Raw genomic sequence first — 16,876 nt, forward strand, 5'->3', positions numbered from 1 at the left:
TTGATTTTTGTCATCTGTGATGTAAAAAAGTTACCTACAGACTTTAAGGTAATTCTTCGGTGCAAAATTTGATCTACAAAATGTCATGTTTTTTTTTTTTTTACTTCACACCAATAACAATGACTCTTCAGAAACATGGCTGAAAGCTGCTTGTGTGGTTTGAATAAGCAGGTTGAACTTCTCTGATTTAACACCTATAAAAATATATAAATCAGTTGTACTGTAAGGGGAATGCAGTATAGCTTAAGAATTAACAAAAAGGAAAATGTTTTCAGATTTGTTTTCTGCCGAGACTACTGATGAGCTAAATAACACCGGAACCAGGGAGTATTACATTTATTTATTTTTAACCTTGTGATAAGGAAAGGTATCAACCCAAAAATACATTTAGCATTCCATATTTAAAGTTGCTTTCTTAGACGCACCTTCCCAGTTGTAAATTTCATTACAACTTATGCAAAAGCATGCATTTGTAGTTAAAATGCATCTTTTCTGAGATGCCTCTCACTCCTATCTTCTTATTTCCATGACAGTCTATCAAGGATGATAAAACTCAACCAGTTCCTGCCTTTTTTCCTCAGATTTTCTATGGAACCCCAGGTATCTTGCATCAGCCTTCTGCAAACCAAATCAGATTGTCTATAATGAAAAAGTTTTCTTGAAAACTAAAATTTTAGGAAACATGAATCCAGTTTTCTTCTTAGGCTTTTTGTCAGCTCTATGGGCCTGAAAGGGTTACACATGTGACAGAAATTAAAGGTAAAAATCATAGCTTTTTTATCCTCTTTTACACCGAAGAAAGGTTCATGTTGAGGTCATCAATAAAAATATTGGTTCGGTGCATCCATCTTCCTCTTTTTTGATGCAAACAAAATCTGGGGTATGAAAGGTAGGCAATAAAGAAGCAGGGAAAAGCTCTCAAGCCCACATCTCACAGACACCAGAATCTTTTTAGAGCTCCCTCCCATCTGCAGATATTTTCAAGGTGTTAAGGCTATTAAGGCTTTCTTCTGTTAACAAAAGACAGGATCTCACCAGACTGCTGGAAGTGACACGGAATGCATTAGCATTTACAGTACACTGCTGTCCTGTGCTTCAGTGACATCACTGAAGTGGCCACTCTCTTCCTTTGCTCCTTAATGCAGTTCACTCCTCTGCCCATTCACCACTTACTGTGTGAACTGCTGCAGAACAAATTAATGGCCAAACAAAATCCCCCTTTGCCTCTTTTGCATAAGGAAGTAGCCATTTTTAAAGCATAGCAGACATAACTTTAGTTTCCTGAAATGCATTACATTAATGAGCATGAAGTCAGTTTAAATGAAACACAGTTTCACTGCATTTAAGAGAGATTAATATAATTGAACTATTAAAATATAAAATGTGTGCATTGAGAAAACATGGTTGCTCTATTAACAATAGTGAAGACGATGAATTAATGTATTTTGAAAACAATAGAAGATGAATGGATTTTGGTCAACACAATAATTTGCTTGTTACACTGCAAAATAAATAATAAATAACAAAAAAAGTGGTGTCCAAAGAGTATTCCTATTTGCGATCCTTTTCAGCCTTATTTCAAAAAAAAAAAAAAAAAAGTTTTAGTTGCCCACGACTATTTTAAACTTTAAGTTGTTGGCCTGCAATAGTTAGGACATTACTGAATTAGGATATGCAAAAGTAATGGGACAGTAAATATTTATTTATTTATTTGATCATTATTACAAATGCATTGAAGAATCAGCTCATGACCACAATTGCCTTATTTTTAGCCCAAAACTCAAACATTAGTCAAAATTTCAGGTCAGTGATGCAGCATTACAGAGACCAAACATTTCATGCTAACAGCTGTTCTGTGTGGAAGTAGTTACTGAAAGAAGATTAACTCAGGAAGAAAAACAGAGTTTGCTACTTTCAGGATCAGGGGAGTATTTAAAAAATAAGTCAAACAGAGAACAAAGGGTGTAAAGGAGCTGAAAAATGAAGGTATTTTCTATGACATGTTAGTCGTTTATTCAGGCTACTGCTTTTAAACAGGGAGGGCAGCAGAAAAACTTACAGAAATCTTGCTTTGTTTGGATTATTTTGAGCTTTCAACTCACATCTGTAATGGACCATCCTGGATATGGAAATGTTAGCAGCCTTTTGGAAAAGGGTCTAAAATATCAGGAGAATACAGCTTTAAATGTATAATATGCTTTAGGCAGCGTGAAATTGCATAATCATACTGTCTTTGAAAAAATTCCAACGACTACTTTCTCTCACACACAAGGTGGTGCTTTGGATTCCAATATAAATAATTTAAGACCGCCGCTCATGGCACCAAGGGTAGGAAACAATATTTTGAATGCTACTGTAGTTTTTAAGGAGAACATGGTATTGCTTAAAGTCAGTAACAACAGGTCAGGTCTTTACAAAAATGAAAATCAGTCACAAATGTCTGATGTGTATATCTCATATTCAGGTAAAAAAAATAAAACATAAATAAAAATAAATCAATCAATAAAAAAAAATCTTATTAGACTTTGCCAGTTGAAAATCAAAAGGGAGAATCTTACCGTCATTACAAAGTGGTCCTCCAAATGTTGTCATGCTGCAATCACAGCTGAAGCCCTCCCACTGCTGAAGACATACGCCCTGGTTGGCACAGGAGTCCTCTTGGCATGTAGTGCTGGGGCCTGAATTGGAAAAGAAATTGCAGCTTTGTGAAAATAACACCGGGCTACACAATCACCAGATTCCCACTAAAAAGAATATATGTGATGTCAAACATATGGATAATTGGCTTTTCAGATGGAGGTTTGCACAGAACAAACAGGCAGAACTAGCAGTGTGCACAGTCACATCTTAGCAGTTCCTGCTACTGTTAACAATGTCCACTGGTACAAAACTCAAGTTACTCAAAAGGTATACACCTGAAATAAATATAAATAAAACATAAAATGTAAATGTGAAATCCATGTACTTTTTATGTTTGGTATAGATACAATTAACAATATAAATACTTAGCTTGGATTGAAACAGTTAATCCTCTCATACAATTATGCGATTACAAAATATGAATAAAATGTATTAGTATTAATTCAGTTTTAGTTAAAATTTATAAGCTTTATAAGCGGAGGAAGTCTGTTGTAGCCATGTCTTGTCCATTGTTACGACAGCAACCTGTTGTGGAAGGTGCAAGAATAATTTCAGAGCTTTTCGAATTAATCGCGTATTGCGCAATACAGAGGACCCTGTAGCGCAGCGTGACAGTGTAATTGTAGAGAGATTTTTCTTGGTGGCTGTTATAAACAGACAAGCACATCATTTAACAGTGGCTTTCAAAGAGGAAAAAGTGGTGTTAGAGCCATAAATAGAAAATATTGAAGTTATTTGTATGATGGTTTGCTTTTTATTTTTATCATATTCAGTAAGAAGATTTGTTCAGACTATTTTATTGTGAAGTTTAGTTTAACTTTGAAAGGCTTGCTTCCTGTCAAGCCGTATATTGTGTTAGAAAAAACTATGGATGGATTATCTAGACACGGAGCAATACAGTTTTTGACCGTGTAAGCTGTGTATGACCTGGAAAAGGAAAAACTTCATGTTTTATAGATAAAGAATTTTTAGTTAAAATTCCCAGTTTGCACGCGTCCTTTACTTCCAGTGTCTAAGGAATGACACCGATATTGGATCTGTTGCCATAAAAAGTGGCTTTTTAAAATAAAGTTTAGTAATTAATGGCTACCATTTTGTAGAATATTCTTGTATTTCACTTTTACTTGTTCCCATGTTCTAGTGGGTCCTGTGGAGGCTCTGATATAAAAGAACAACGTAAATATGAAATTATTAAATGCAAAAATACATACTGTAGAAAGTGATAGAAACATCTACCATGGACAGTATTTACGCATTTAATGTGTCTGCTACTTTTTGCCAGCCCTCTCTCCTGGCTTTAACAGACTTTGAGGTGTTGCCTGTCGTTTTAATTAATGACTCAAATTCGGCATAACCTTCCATTAAAAGCTCTTGTTCTGCTTGGGAGAAAAACTGTGAGCGTTCTTTGTTCATGCTGAACAGCCAATAGCAGCGTTGCTGATCATTGTTTCTACTATCAACACATTTCCCCTTTTAAACCAACGCATGAACGTGCAGTTATCTTAGGTAACTCAATCCAGCCATACTAATCATAAACAATAGGTGTGTTTGAAGAACCCAAATAGCCGGATCATGATTAGCCGGATGAAATCATCTTGGATGTGTCATTTGATCTTGGATGTTTTAAGCAACGTACAAAGAACGGGCCCCTGGACTTTTTCAAATCCTTCAACTTGGGATCCGGTTTTCTAATCAAACTATTTTCAAAGAAAACAAGTGCTCTTGTAGTGTGGACGGACAGTAGAAACGGAACAAAACGTTTTTTTCAATTTTGGCAAGAAATCGTGGTGCGCACAGGAAAAATAATCTGTAGAGGGAGCTAAAAAAATAGAGCAATCACAAGGAGGCCTTCCAACCTCAAAGACTTGGTGTTTATCACCAAATGAAACATTTTCAAAATGCCAGCAAATAACATGTACAAATTGTCATGTTTAGTGCCCGTTTGTTTCTGCATTCCGTCATCTCACCTGCTCTGCTGCAATCAGCCTCATGCGTCGCACCTGTGCTCTATTTACATGCTTTTCTGCCTACAGAATGCCGCCAGATTATCGAAAGCACTTGCCAGTAGATGTCGGCCATTCTTTCTATGTCCCTGGCTGATCTTCATGTCTTGACCTTGATTCTGTCTCCTTTATGTCTCTACCTCACCTTGCCCTTGTCTGGTGTCCACTGAGCTTCTTATTTCTGGATTATGACCCTGTTTCTGCTCCATGATCTCCAAGCCTTGCCTATAATCAGAACTTGTTTACTGACATCTACCTCACCATGTTTTACCTTTTGCTGTCCCTCAGACTCTGCATTACTTTCTGCCGTTCTGTCTGACACTGCAGCCTGTCAGATGCCAGCACTCCTCACTGCCAAGTTGCTACCTGTTGTGAGGTCAGTCCCATCTCCTGACAGTTCTCATCGGCTTCTCTGGAAGATTAAGGAACTTATCAACAGGATCAGATCCCTGGTTCAGATCCTTAAAATGTTAGGGGTGTTTCATTGAGCGTGTGTGCGTGTGTGTGTGTGTGTGTGTGTGTGTGTGTGTGTGTGTGTGTGTGTTTGGTGGGATTATCAGACTCCATTATTGAACAGACAAAGCTTTTTATCCTGCAAGTCAGCTTTCGTCAAAGCAACTTTAGTTGGCAAAATAATAGGAAAGGAAAAGGCAAAGTATTCCAGCGGTTAGTAAGAAGCACTAACATTTAAGACGGATTGACAGAAACAGATTGTGAGGCAGGAGGCACAAAGTAAAGGATATTTGTCCGGAGCAGGAGAAAGTGCAAGACCATAAAAACATTAGTTTGTATAATGAAGCTCTAGTTGTATTGAGTCAAAATACAAGAACAGGTTCTCTCTAAACCCAAGTATTATGAAGTAAAACTAAGTAACTGCTGGCATTAAAATAAACTGAATATGATGGTTTCCTTCTACTTTCCCTCTGAAACACTTGTTCCCTGTCTCTGGCATTGTCATAAACATTTAGCAACAATACACTACATTGGAACGCCATCATCACAATCAAATAAACACGTCTTTGTCTCTATTTCAAGCAGGCGTTTATTCGGTGTGGCACAAATTGATAATGGCGAGTTTGACACGCCTTCACAAGTGCTGAATGGGATTACATTTGTTACGCTAGAACATGAAAAAAGATCAGAAGTACTTAATGGTAAACGAGTGGGTGAAAAGAGAAAGTAAACTAACCGGATGAAGCTGAAGAAAGAAAATCAAATATTGTCTCTGGATATGGTGCACACATTAGACTGGGCAAATGATATTCATGCATGCAACAAAGGCTTCATCCATAATTCAGAAGGATTGCTTCGGGCCAAATATCTTAGATGCAGCAAGCATGCGTAGTGTAAAACAGAATAGGGATAAAATGGGAAGTAACGGTGGCAGTACAAATATGGTGAGGAGAATAATAAGATTAAAGCCAAGTGAAACAGAAATGATCGCCTGTGGAGTCTTGGAGCTTGATGCATTCAAACGGAATACTAACATGCTTTGTGGACGTTAAATGACATGCCACAAGTTACCGGTGTGGCTTTGAGACTGTGCATCACACTGGGTATTGCTTTAAGACATGTATGAGACTGGTAGGATTGTGCAGCATGACATGGTATTTTATTGATACTTGAAGACAGATTCGGAAAACATGATGTAACAAACTATTCTGTGAATTGAAGGGATTTTCTCACTGGTGTTATGGGATTTAAGTGGGAAAATTAGCATATTTTTTATACTTAACTTAATCAATAAATATGTCATTTGAGCTTAAAACTCTACAAACTAAATACACTAGAAGAAACTTTTCATTTCTTGTGGGTTTAGAGAGTGTTTACCTTCACATCCTCTTTCTATCTGTCCAACACAGTCCAGAGCATCTGACATCAAGTCTGGGAGCCGCCCGTTCAGATCCACCGATGCCAGGCAACCCTGAAAACCCTCCTTGGCATGCACCAGTTTGGGCAGGTCCTTGTACATCTCCTTAGCCACACCGCCTATGTAAAGGTTTCCTGGAAAGAAATCAGGAATGTGACAATGCTGGCCCCTGGTGGATGTAGTGTAGAATGCCAAGCTTTCCTTCTCAGGTTTTTTGAAGCAAGCTTATGTTGTTTTCATAGCCTAAAAAGCATAAAAATGTTCAGCCTTGCTGAATAAAGCTTTAACATTATTATGAGGTACTAATTAAGTGTTGTTTAGCGATCCAAGCCATACATTTTCCAATTACTTTGTCCTGCATCATGCCTAACACATTCAATATTCTTCAAAGTAGAACACCAATTACACAATACAATTTGCTTTCAATTATAGCAGCTTTCATGCTGGCAACAGACCATTCTTTCCAATAAATGCCATCCAAGGCTGCTTGGCTGAGCACAAACAGTACTTTCTATGAGCTCCCTGCAACGTGTCCACATTGTTAGTTGTGACAAAAGACCAGATGAATTCTTCCTCAAGGCTACCTGAGAGCTAGTAACGAGCAGGAACTAAGCTTTTTTTCCTACCTTCCACCCCAGCAGTGTTTCTCCAACCTGTTATTCATTTCAATCGCAAACTTGCTTATCTCACTTTAAGTTACCAGTAGTAGTTCCTCAAAAAATAAATAAATCCCTAATAAAAACTGTACACACTTTCACCAACCGTGTTATTAGTTACTCCTAGATTTGGTTGAATTTCAGCAACGTCTAGATGCCAAAATGCATGAAGTGGCTGCTTTGTCATTGGCTGCTAACGAGCATTTGGGCAAATGCATCCAACAGTGTCCAGTTAGATTATATCAATTCTGAATCTATACTAACCCTTTAGGTCCAGGTTCTTGGCTCCTGAGGTTGTCTGCGTGGTAATCTTGGTGTCGATCTTAACTGTGTGAAGGTTGTTGGTGTCCCTGGAGATTATGACGTTGTGCCACTGGTTGTCACTTAAGGGTTTGTTTGAATTGCCTTTGATCAGGTGGGCTCCATTCCCCAGATCAGACACATAGTGAAGATAACTAGAAACAAATATGGAGGAGTATGACCAAATGTTAGCAAACCTGAAAGGCTGGAATATTTAAAGTCCTACTACAAACTAGAATATTGACCAGCTGTTTTGGAATCATGATACTTACCATGTGTGGCACATAATATAATTTTTTTTGTATAAATGCTTGAGGTTTCATACCATCAATAAGCAGAAATGCACCATGAAATCAGAAAGTCGAAGCAAGCATTTGCATGTGTGAAGCTGCTGGTAGTGTTTATGCACTGAAAAGTGCAGCTATATTAAAAAAAGGCCTATTATTGACAGATAGTAAAAGTAAAATAAATAAAAATAAATGAAATAAATAAATAAAACATTTGGGCTCGGTTTACAGGCAGTTTGAGTTTTATGTCCATTTAATCAAAGTGCATGACTTAAATGTTGATGTCCAACATCAGGCATAGCTAAAATGAAGGCAATGCTGTATTTCAGCAATGACAAAGCACACTCCTGTAAAGCTGATTATCTTTAATGTGTATATGCTGCCCCTTTACAGAGATTAAATAGCACCGAAACAGTTGACAGCTCTTCAAGTAAAAACTCTGGCACAGAGGTAAAAAGAGAAGGAATGCAAGTCCCATCTAGCTGCATAAAAAGCTGCAATATGTACGATGTGTTCTATTGTGAAAGTAACAATCCATTTACAGAGAGATCCCTGAAGGATTAAACATGATGTACACAAGTATGAAGGCAATTTAGCACTGTTAAAATCATTTTGATGCTTGTATTTTTGGGATTTTACATCTGCTAGGAATCACATGTACTAGGCAAATACTATGTGTGAAGAAAAATGTGTTATTTGAGATATAAAACAATCCAAATGCATGACAGCAAGAGACAAAATTTATCCTAAATACTAAAATATTGATACATTCTCACATTAAATATATAGTTTGGAATTTTTTTAAGTTTTTAAGTTTTTAAAATATTACAAGGATACATTATCTTACCTACATTAAGTAACTCTCTTGATATTTTTTTTTCATTTATCATAAATATAGATTTGTTGGTTCTGGAGGATGAAGCTAAAAACTGGCCATGAATGGGCCAAGACCAAAATGTTCTTTACTGTCCTAAAAACTAACACTAAATTATGAATCTTTGTTTGCATTGAGAGGTTACACATGTCGGTGCATAGGTTGAATGATATTTACTTTAATGATGGGCGAGAGTCAGTGCATCTCCAAGGGTCTTGCTTTGTGAAATGCATACTCAAAATATGTAAAGCATTTGCAGTCAAAGTTATAATTTAAAGTAAAAAAAATATATAAATAGCAAAAATATTTTCGTGGTTGATCATAAATGCTTTATGTGTTCTGTTCTCAGAACGTCTTTCACACTAAAATATTAGTGTGGGCACACCGGTTTTTCCCCATACTTCATGTGCAAGTTTTCATTAGCTTTGTCCAAATAACCATTTTATGCAAACGTGACATTTTAAAGGTATCAAAAATACCATTAGCATGAACTGCTATTGTGCTTCCGATGCTCAGACAAGTGGTTAACTTTAGCTTCAGGGACCAACAAATCTGGATTTATACTAACCGAAGATGCCAAGAGAGTTATCTACTGCAGGTACGTTAATATCTGCTTATAACTGAGTCCGACCTATATAACTAAGCTATAACATAAATAACATACATGAAAATCCCACTTACAGCACTTGGTACTTTATCAAGTTTTATGACGGGGTTGGTCCACCTACCCTTTGACCAGCTCCACCACAATGAAGTCATTTCCATCGCCGCTGTTGTAGAGGATGAGACCATCAGGGGACGTGGTTTTAAACTGAAAGAAAAGGTGCATGGAGTAGTAGGCCTGCAGAGTGGTCAGAGTCACATAGCTGGAACGGGACTTGAAGGTGACCGGATCAGCAATGATGTTCTTGAAGCCAATCATGGCATTGAGTTCACAATAATCAATGTCACCGTTTTTGCAGAGGTCAATGTACGCCATGCCATTGAAGGAGAGGCTTTGGAGGTGACCAATGAAGTTGGAGGGCACCAGGGACATGAAGCGCTTCTCTGTCACAATGCCCGTCTCAATGTTATGAAATTCCAGCTGGGTGTGGTCACCTGCCATTTGACCTTTAATTTAAAGGGAAGGAGGGAGAGAGGATGTTATTGGGGGGTACATGAAAGTTAACGGGAAGAGCTTTGAAAATGAAGGATCCACAACACATCTTTAAAGTGATCATGTCATGTCAACACACTCTGTCACGAAAAAAAAACTGAGTATGCATTCTTATCTTTTTAGATTCATCTGTATATTTTTTTTACAAAAATATATGAATATATTTTTTATTCAAGGCAGCAACAATTTGCCAAAAATGAACTTCAGTAAACAAGCAGCACCTTCTAAAAGTATTCACACCTCTTTCAGATTAATTGTTTCAAGCATTGCATTGCTCTTTAATGTAGGGTCACCCATCATGATGCTTCCACCACCATGTTTCACAGTAGCAATGGTGTGTTCAGGGCTATAGTATAAATTTTCCTCCACATATGACATTTCGCATGTAAGCCAAAAGGTTCAGTGTCAAGATAATCTGTTCAAAACATCGTTCACGGTTGGTGTGTTCCCTGTCTGGCTTGTGGCAAACTGCTAAGTGGGATTTTCATGATGTTCTTTCAACAATGGGCTTTTGTCTTGCCACTTTCCCATTCAGATCAGATTTGGAAAGTGCATGACTAATCTATCCTGTTAACCAGTTTTCCACCCATTCTGGGAAGCCCAGCTCCTCCTTCAGTGTTGGCTTGTTGGAAATGTTTTGGGTTACTGGCTGGCCATGTTTTTGTAAGTATGCTGTTGTTCCATATTCTTTAATTTTTGAATGAATGCCAGTGGTATTTATAGTGAAATTACACAAAGCTGGATTTGCATTGATTATCTGACTTATGCATAGGATTTTATTGAAGGGTTTCGTAGTCAGAGGTTGGGGTAGGGGTGGGGTAAAAATGCAAGCTACATCTATCAATTTTTAAAATTCTAAATCATGTTGGAGCTCCCTTCTACTTCACATGAATAATTTTGCAAGACACCACTGACCTAGAACCACGTTAAACCTAAACAAAGGCATTTCTAAAGTCTGCTGCCTTGAATACCTGCAGTTGCATAGCTGTTCTTTTGTTGTGTCCTAGCGGCTGTATTCTAGGTAAACCCAGAGGGCCCAGAAAAGGTGAGAACCTGTCAAAGTTATCAGAAGAGAAAGGATAAAAAGTACCTTCCACAGGCGGTAGATCATCTACCGTCAGTTTCAAACTCTTGCCTCTCCTGAACACACGTACGGTATGCCACTCATTATCGTTCAGGTTCTGACCCGCAAAAATTGTCTCTGGACCTTTGCCTGTGGGATAGTCCAAAAAGCGGTTAAATAACACCCATGCACCCACACACTCGCACACACATACACAGGAGAGTGGTAGCACATATAAGGAGAATCATACAGAGAAGAGACAGAGAGAAATCCAAATGAACGAAGGAAACAGTTAGAGACAGGAAACATTAAAGTAAACATAGTAAATGGCCCATTAACCACATCACCCTGACTTAGATTTGCTGCATCATTACAACAGGGCATCACATTCCTAACATCTCACTGAGCATAGTTTTCTTTGAAACAAGACGTGTGAATAACGACGGGATCGTTATTCACAATTTTCTCACTCAACTCAGACATTTCTTTCTAATTCTTGAGCTCTTTGTTTTTCAATAACCACAGAATCAAATTAAGATTTGGCTGTGCTTTTTCATCCTCCACTTGGTGGCAGCAAATACCTTCCAGAACTTTACAATTTAGCAAAGTCCTTTACAAGTAAGAATCCCTCTCCATCTTGTTATCGAACAGCTGCTCCTACCTTTCTCTAACCTTCATTGTGTGAAATGAAATGATTATGTAGAGAGGAATCGTATCGCACTAGAGGCACTAAGCTTGAAGGTAAAACAAAAACAATCAAGAGTAAAGTGAAAGAAAAGAATCACCCTAAAATCCAATCATCCTGTAAAAAGAAGGAAAAACAGGGAAAAAAGCAAAGGAAATACAGAATGTGATTTTTTTTATTCATCGTAAAATTCAGTCTTCTTTGAATTTCAGAGCAAAAGTATAATATTCAGTTGACAATGATGAATTATTTTTATCATTCCTTTAGCTGAATACAAAAAACCAGCACATTAATATTGCATGAGAGCTGCATTACAAGCAGGTGGAGATGGAAGTGTCACACAGTCACTGTGCCAAAAAAGCTCAAGGAGAGCTTTAGAGTTGAAACGCAAAATAGATCTGAGCACATGTCTAAATCTTTGCCATCTTATCTGAACATTTCCTTTTTTTTTTCTTTTTTTTTGGTATTTCATAAAATAATTCCAAAAATGTTGGCCTTAGATAGGCTAAACATCCAATTTTTATTCAGTGTCATTCATGGTGCAGTTTTAAAATGCTATATAGCTGTGATGTTCTCCTGCTGGGTGCACGTAACAAAACAGGCCAATGGGGGTATGCCACAGTGACGGTATTATAATTCCCCAGGCTCTGGATTCCTTTCACACTGTGGGGAGCCTTTCAGAGGGGCGGCAAGTTCATGCACCTGAACCCATTTCTCGTTATTTATTTCCTGCCTTTCCGCAATCTTCAAAGCTTCAGTGCAATGTGCATGCAAATCTGAGGGCACCACACTACCAGGACACACTCAATAGCAGAGGCACAGTGCTGCTTTGTAAGCACTAAACACTGGGGCAGGATTGGAACCAGGCGACTGGTGAGGGATTAAGAAGCAGAGATATGAAATAATGGGATGGGGCTGAACTTGAAAGAATGCTTGATCTTTGCCTTCAATCGTTCATGTCCTTGTTGCTCTCCAAGGAGGGGGGAAAAGGAAGAAGATAAAAGAAGGCAATCATTTGTGCAATATTCACTACAGCACAGTGTTATATGACAATTTACACAATACATTGATAGTTGGACCTCATTTGGCTTTGGTTATGGTGCATTTTAGCATAACTCTATTTACGCAGAGTCAAATTTTTAACCCTTGTGGTAAGGCTTTCTTTGAAAGTATCATTGGCTAGAGGTTGCATCAGGTGTGGTAAGCAGGAGACTGAATTTAATACGTAACTGAGCCCAAAGGCTAGCTGATAAACCAGCTAATCAGCTTGTTAGATTCTCAGTGTTACTCTATAAACAGCAGAAATGGAAGAACAGAGATTTTGACAAGTGTTTGTTGATATCCTAACACAAGCATATTTGCTTGAAAGGCTCTACTAAATTCAGCAGGTGTTAATTCCATATTTAGCTGCAGTCTTTCAACATTGTCCTTATCTGGTATAAAGTATGAAGTCATCTTCCAAAACCACCTACTGTTTTAGCTGACACCAACTTTAAATTTATCTCCGTACTTATCAGTGGAGTAGAAATTTAAATCCAGATTGTTCTATTGTTCTTCAGCTGTAAACTACTGGGAAATCATTGTGACAAGAGCATCACACAGGTGACACATTTAAAACAGAGTGACTATAAACATTCACCTTTATTTCACCTTTATTTCCTGGTCTACTATAACTGAAGTGCATCAGGCAAGAGCAAGAGTCAAAGCATTCCAAAAGCTAAAACAGTGTATAACTTTCTGAAGTTATACACTGTTTTAGCTTTTGGAATGCTTTGACTCTTGCTTTTTAAAGTAAATCCAATTATATCTTGTTTTACATATTTCTTTCAAATGTTTGTGTTCATTCCACAAATAAACGTGGTTCATTCAAAATAAATATCTTAGCCATTCTCCATTACTCTTAATTGACTAAATAAACTACATTTGTATTTTTTACCACAGTAATTTTCCACAACTTGCTTATCCATGTCAAGTTCTTTTACTTTATCTTATTTAACAGCATCTTAATGTTATTAGATCTCCTGAACTATTTATTTATGCTGGTAAAATTAGCATACACTGCAATTCTTTGAGGAATTTTTAGGACTATTTGCTCTGTTGCAAATCTCACAAGTTGGTACTAAAGAAATATATTGTCACACAAAAAGTTTGTTTAAAACCAGCCTATTTTTCGAATGGTATGATCATTGCAAATATGGAGAACAGAAAGGTTATTGTTTTGTTAATCATGAGTACCTGTGAATCATGGGTTCTTATTTGTGAGTGAAATAGCGAATAATGAAGTAGCTTTTTCAATGTGCATATAAGATTTCACAGGGCGCTTAGTTTACATTTGAAATTACGAAAGTATTTCAGGTGGCAAGCAACATAAATCCCTTTTGCATTCATAAACCCATCAAATCAGACCGCTGTTTTCCATTTCTGACATGCACAAAGGTGTAAAACCCATTTAAATAATTTCTTAGTGCTTTTTTAACAATACTAATGTGTGAACAAGATCAATTATAGAAGAAAAAAAACAATTACTCAAGAGGATGATTCTATTACGGAGCTAATAATCACTATAAGACGCCTCCATGTCTCCTTCCTAGTTAACTATACACAGTAAATCATGGCACTCCTGCCATTACTGTTAATAAAAATGGCTGTGTTGGCCATACATAAAAGTAGTGAATCTGTCATAAGATACTTTCAGGTCATATTTTCAGTTAACTGTCACTTAGTGTCTGTTAACAGTGTTTAAGCTGAAGTGGCAGTGTTGTCTTCAGACAGTTCTGGGCTGCCCCAGGGTGCCTAGGTCTCTAATTGACAGTGATGGGTTCTTTGAGTTGGTGTTGAAATTTCTCATCCACCAAGCTGACCAGAGTTGCAGTGCCTGACAAGATACATTAATTAACATTGAGGAAAAAAAAAGAGGACAAAAATAACAACCTAGAAAAAAATATTAAAAGCTAATTCTTCATGAGTGGAAATGCACTGGCTTAACACAGTTGTTTCCAAGACCTTCAATTAAGCATTTTCCTATGACACAATTGGGTCAGAAACTATTAAAGGAAGGCTCATTGCTTCTGTGTTCTTGGATTTGTCCAAATATATAGTTTGCCTTTTCTATAGAAAGGCGTGTTAAAAATAATACAATTATTTCTCTTTACAATACCATTGAGAAAAGTATTTCCAGTTCATTATTTACACATCTGTCAACTCTGCATCCTAGGAATAAAAGGATATACAGTTGCAATGATTATCATCATAGTGACAGCCACTAGTACCGTTTTAAAATGAAACCAGCAATAAAACTGTACTTATACAATAATAGAAAACAACTATTTCTATTGATTTTCCAGCAATAGCAGTATCTCCAAGGGACAATTAAATTCCAGAGATGGTAAAACGAGGATCTTTCAAACAGCAAAAGTGTACCAAGTCCTACATGTACTTGTATCTTGGATTTAACAACTGAACGCTGACACGTTCTGACAATTTTTTTGTTGTCACTACACGGAGGAGGAAACAACTGCTGCTGGCTGAATAAGAACCATATTAGATAAGTTACTTATTTAGTCGGTCTTCAGAATGAGACGATTTATTTGGTATGGTCAGATTTAATTGTATCTGAATGTCTGTACTGAAAAGAAGAGGCAAAATGAGACTTTGTGTCTGAAACAGTTTGACAATCTTATTTTGATGGTGTCAGTGCACCGCATGAGCTGACAAACTTTAGAACAGCAGCACTATGCTATATGCTGTGCTTATATAGCTGCAGACTATATATATTTTTTGTGCAACAACAATGATCAAAAGTAAAAAAACATAAATTTTGTCAACATTTTTGTTTTTGTTATATTATTCATTGCCTCAAACATAAAACAGGAAAAATAAATCTGTGAAGCAGTTCAGAGAGAGATCAGCTACATATACTGTACATTTTTATAGCTCTGCTTCGTAAATATCTACCGCAATAAAATATTGATTTTTAACCTCTGTAAAATATGTCTTCTACAGCTATAAGCCCAAACATATCCATACCCATGGCAGATTTATATTTAAAATAGTTTCTACTCAACCAAGAAGTTTTATTTCTGACAGGAAACAAGAAGGCAGCTCTCATTAGAAAATAGAATTGTGTACAAAGACTAACAATGTATTTAAATGATCTCATTCACATTTTAATAAAACATGGCGTGTGGAAAATTACTTGTACCCTTCTCTATTTCATTGAAATTGATACAAATAAACAAGAAGTAATTTCATTATTTCATTTTAGTCATTAGTTAGCTCATTTATCAATCTTTTTTTTATTATATGGACTAATTTTGTCTAAAAAAAGGTGAATAACATTTTAGCTCAATGTAATTTATGCTGCACATTTTTTTCAAAACTGTGAAAATACTGATAAATGCCATGGATTTGACCATAAGAATCCCTCCATCCATCGTTTACATCTGCTTGTCCTTGCAGGATCGCGAGGCGACTGGCGCATATCTCCAGCAATCATTGGGCAGGGGGCGAGGTATTCTCTGGACAGGTCACCAGTCCATCACAGGACAACACAGAGACAACCATGCAGGCACCCTCTCACACCTAAGACCAATTTAGAGAAACCAATTAATCAAACGGTCATGTTTTGGGACTGTGGGAGGAAGCAAGAATACCCACGCAGACTCCATGAAGAAAAGAAGAAAGACTCCCGACCGGGATTCAAACCAAGGAACTTCCAGTTGCAAACAGTGCAACAAACCTACAGTTGTAGAACACAATGCTAACTTTTCCCAATGTTACATCCCTACTTATAATTATGATTAACCTTTCACGGGGAGACTAATACAGCAATCAGAAGGCTAAAAAGATGAGTATAAACAGACAACGCCTTAACCCCATCCTCGAGAACGTAAAATGACCTTTTAAGGCTGTGGAGTGAGAGAATTGCAGCTTTTCCTCTGCACACACAGACACCGGCAGGGATTGAGGATGCATGGACGATGCTACTTTGCATTTAGAAAGATGCTAAGAGGAGATCCTTTAAAGAAGCATGTCTAGAGGTCACATCATGTGATTGTGTGAGTAAGCGCCGTGTTTAAGTCTCCTCTTCTGCTCAGGCTATGACCTTCTAGTGCTGCAACACTTACGTCAACAGTTCCAACTTGGCCGTTATCAGAGAGCAGTTTATCATTATATTCACAACGTGCCACAGCAGAGTACATTATTCCAGTACTTTAACTGTATGTTTTCAGTTGGTTTTTACTGAGAGAGCTTCTCACCTGAGAGGCATTAAGCAGAAAAAAACAGTTCTTATGAATCGAGTGAAGGAATTATTAATTCATCAGCAGCTCTGAATAATAAAT

General features: G+C 37.2%; 1 protein-coding gene across 9 annotated transcripts in view; it reads right to left on the reverse strand.

The window, feature by feature from the left end:
- The window catches only part of LOC105923295 (neurexin-1a), a 400,667-nt gene that overhangs the window by 195,138 nt on the left and 188,653 nt on the right, over positions 1 to 16,876 (reverse strand). For all 9 annotated transcript variants that reach the window (XM_036126148.1, XM_036126143.1, XM_036126142.1 and 6 more), the window contains 5 exons: positions 10,877 to 10,999; positions 9,359 to 9,740; positions 7,434 to 7,624; positions 6,474 to 6,647; positions 2,559 to 2,678 (listed from right to left, as the gene is read on the reverse strand). In XM_036126148.1, coding sequence (XP_035982041.1) covers positions 2,559 to 2,678; positions 6,474 to 6,647; positions 7,434 to 7,624; positions 9,359 to 9,740; positions 10,877 to 10,999 — 990 coding nt within the window. The remainder of the gene's footprint in view (positions 1 to 2,558; positions 2,679 to 6,473; positions 6,648 to 7,433; positions 7,625 to 9,358; positions 9,741 to 10,876; positions 11,000 to 16,876) is intronic.

Source organism: Fundulus heteroclitus, chromosome 22 (genome assembly GCF_011125445.2).
Source record: "Fundulus heteroclitus isolate FHET01 chromosome 22, MU-UCD_Fhet_4.1, whole genome shotgun sequence".
NCBI classification, from domain to species: Eukaryota; Metazoa; Chordata; class Actinopteri; order Cyprinodontiformes; family Fundulidae; genus Fundulus; species Fundulus heteroclitus.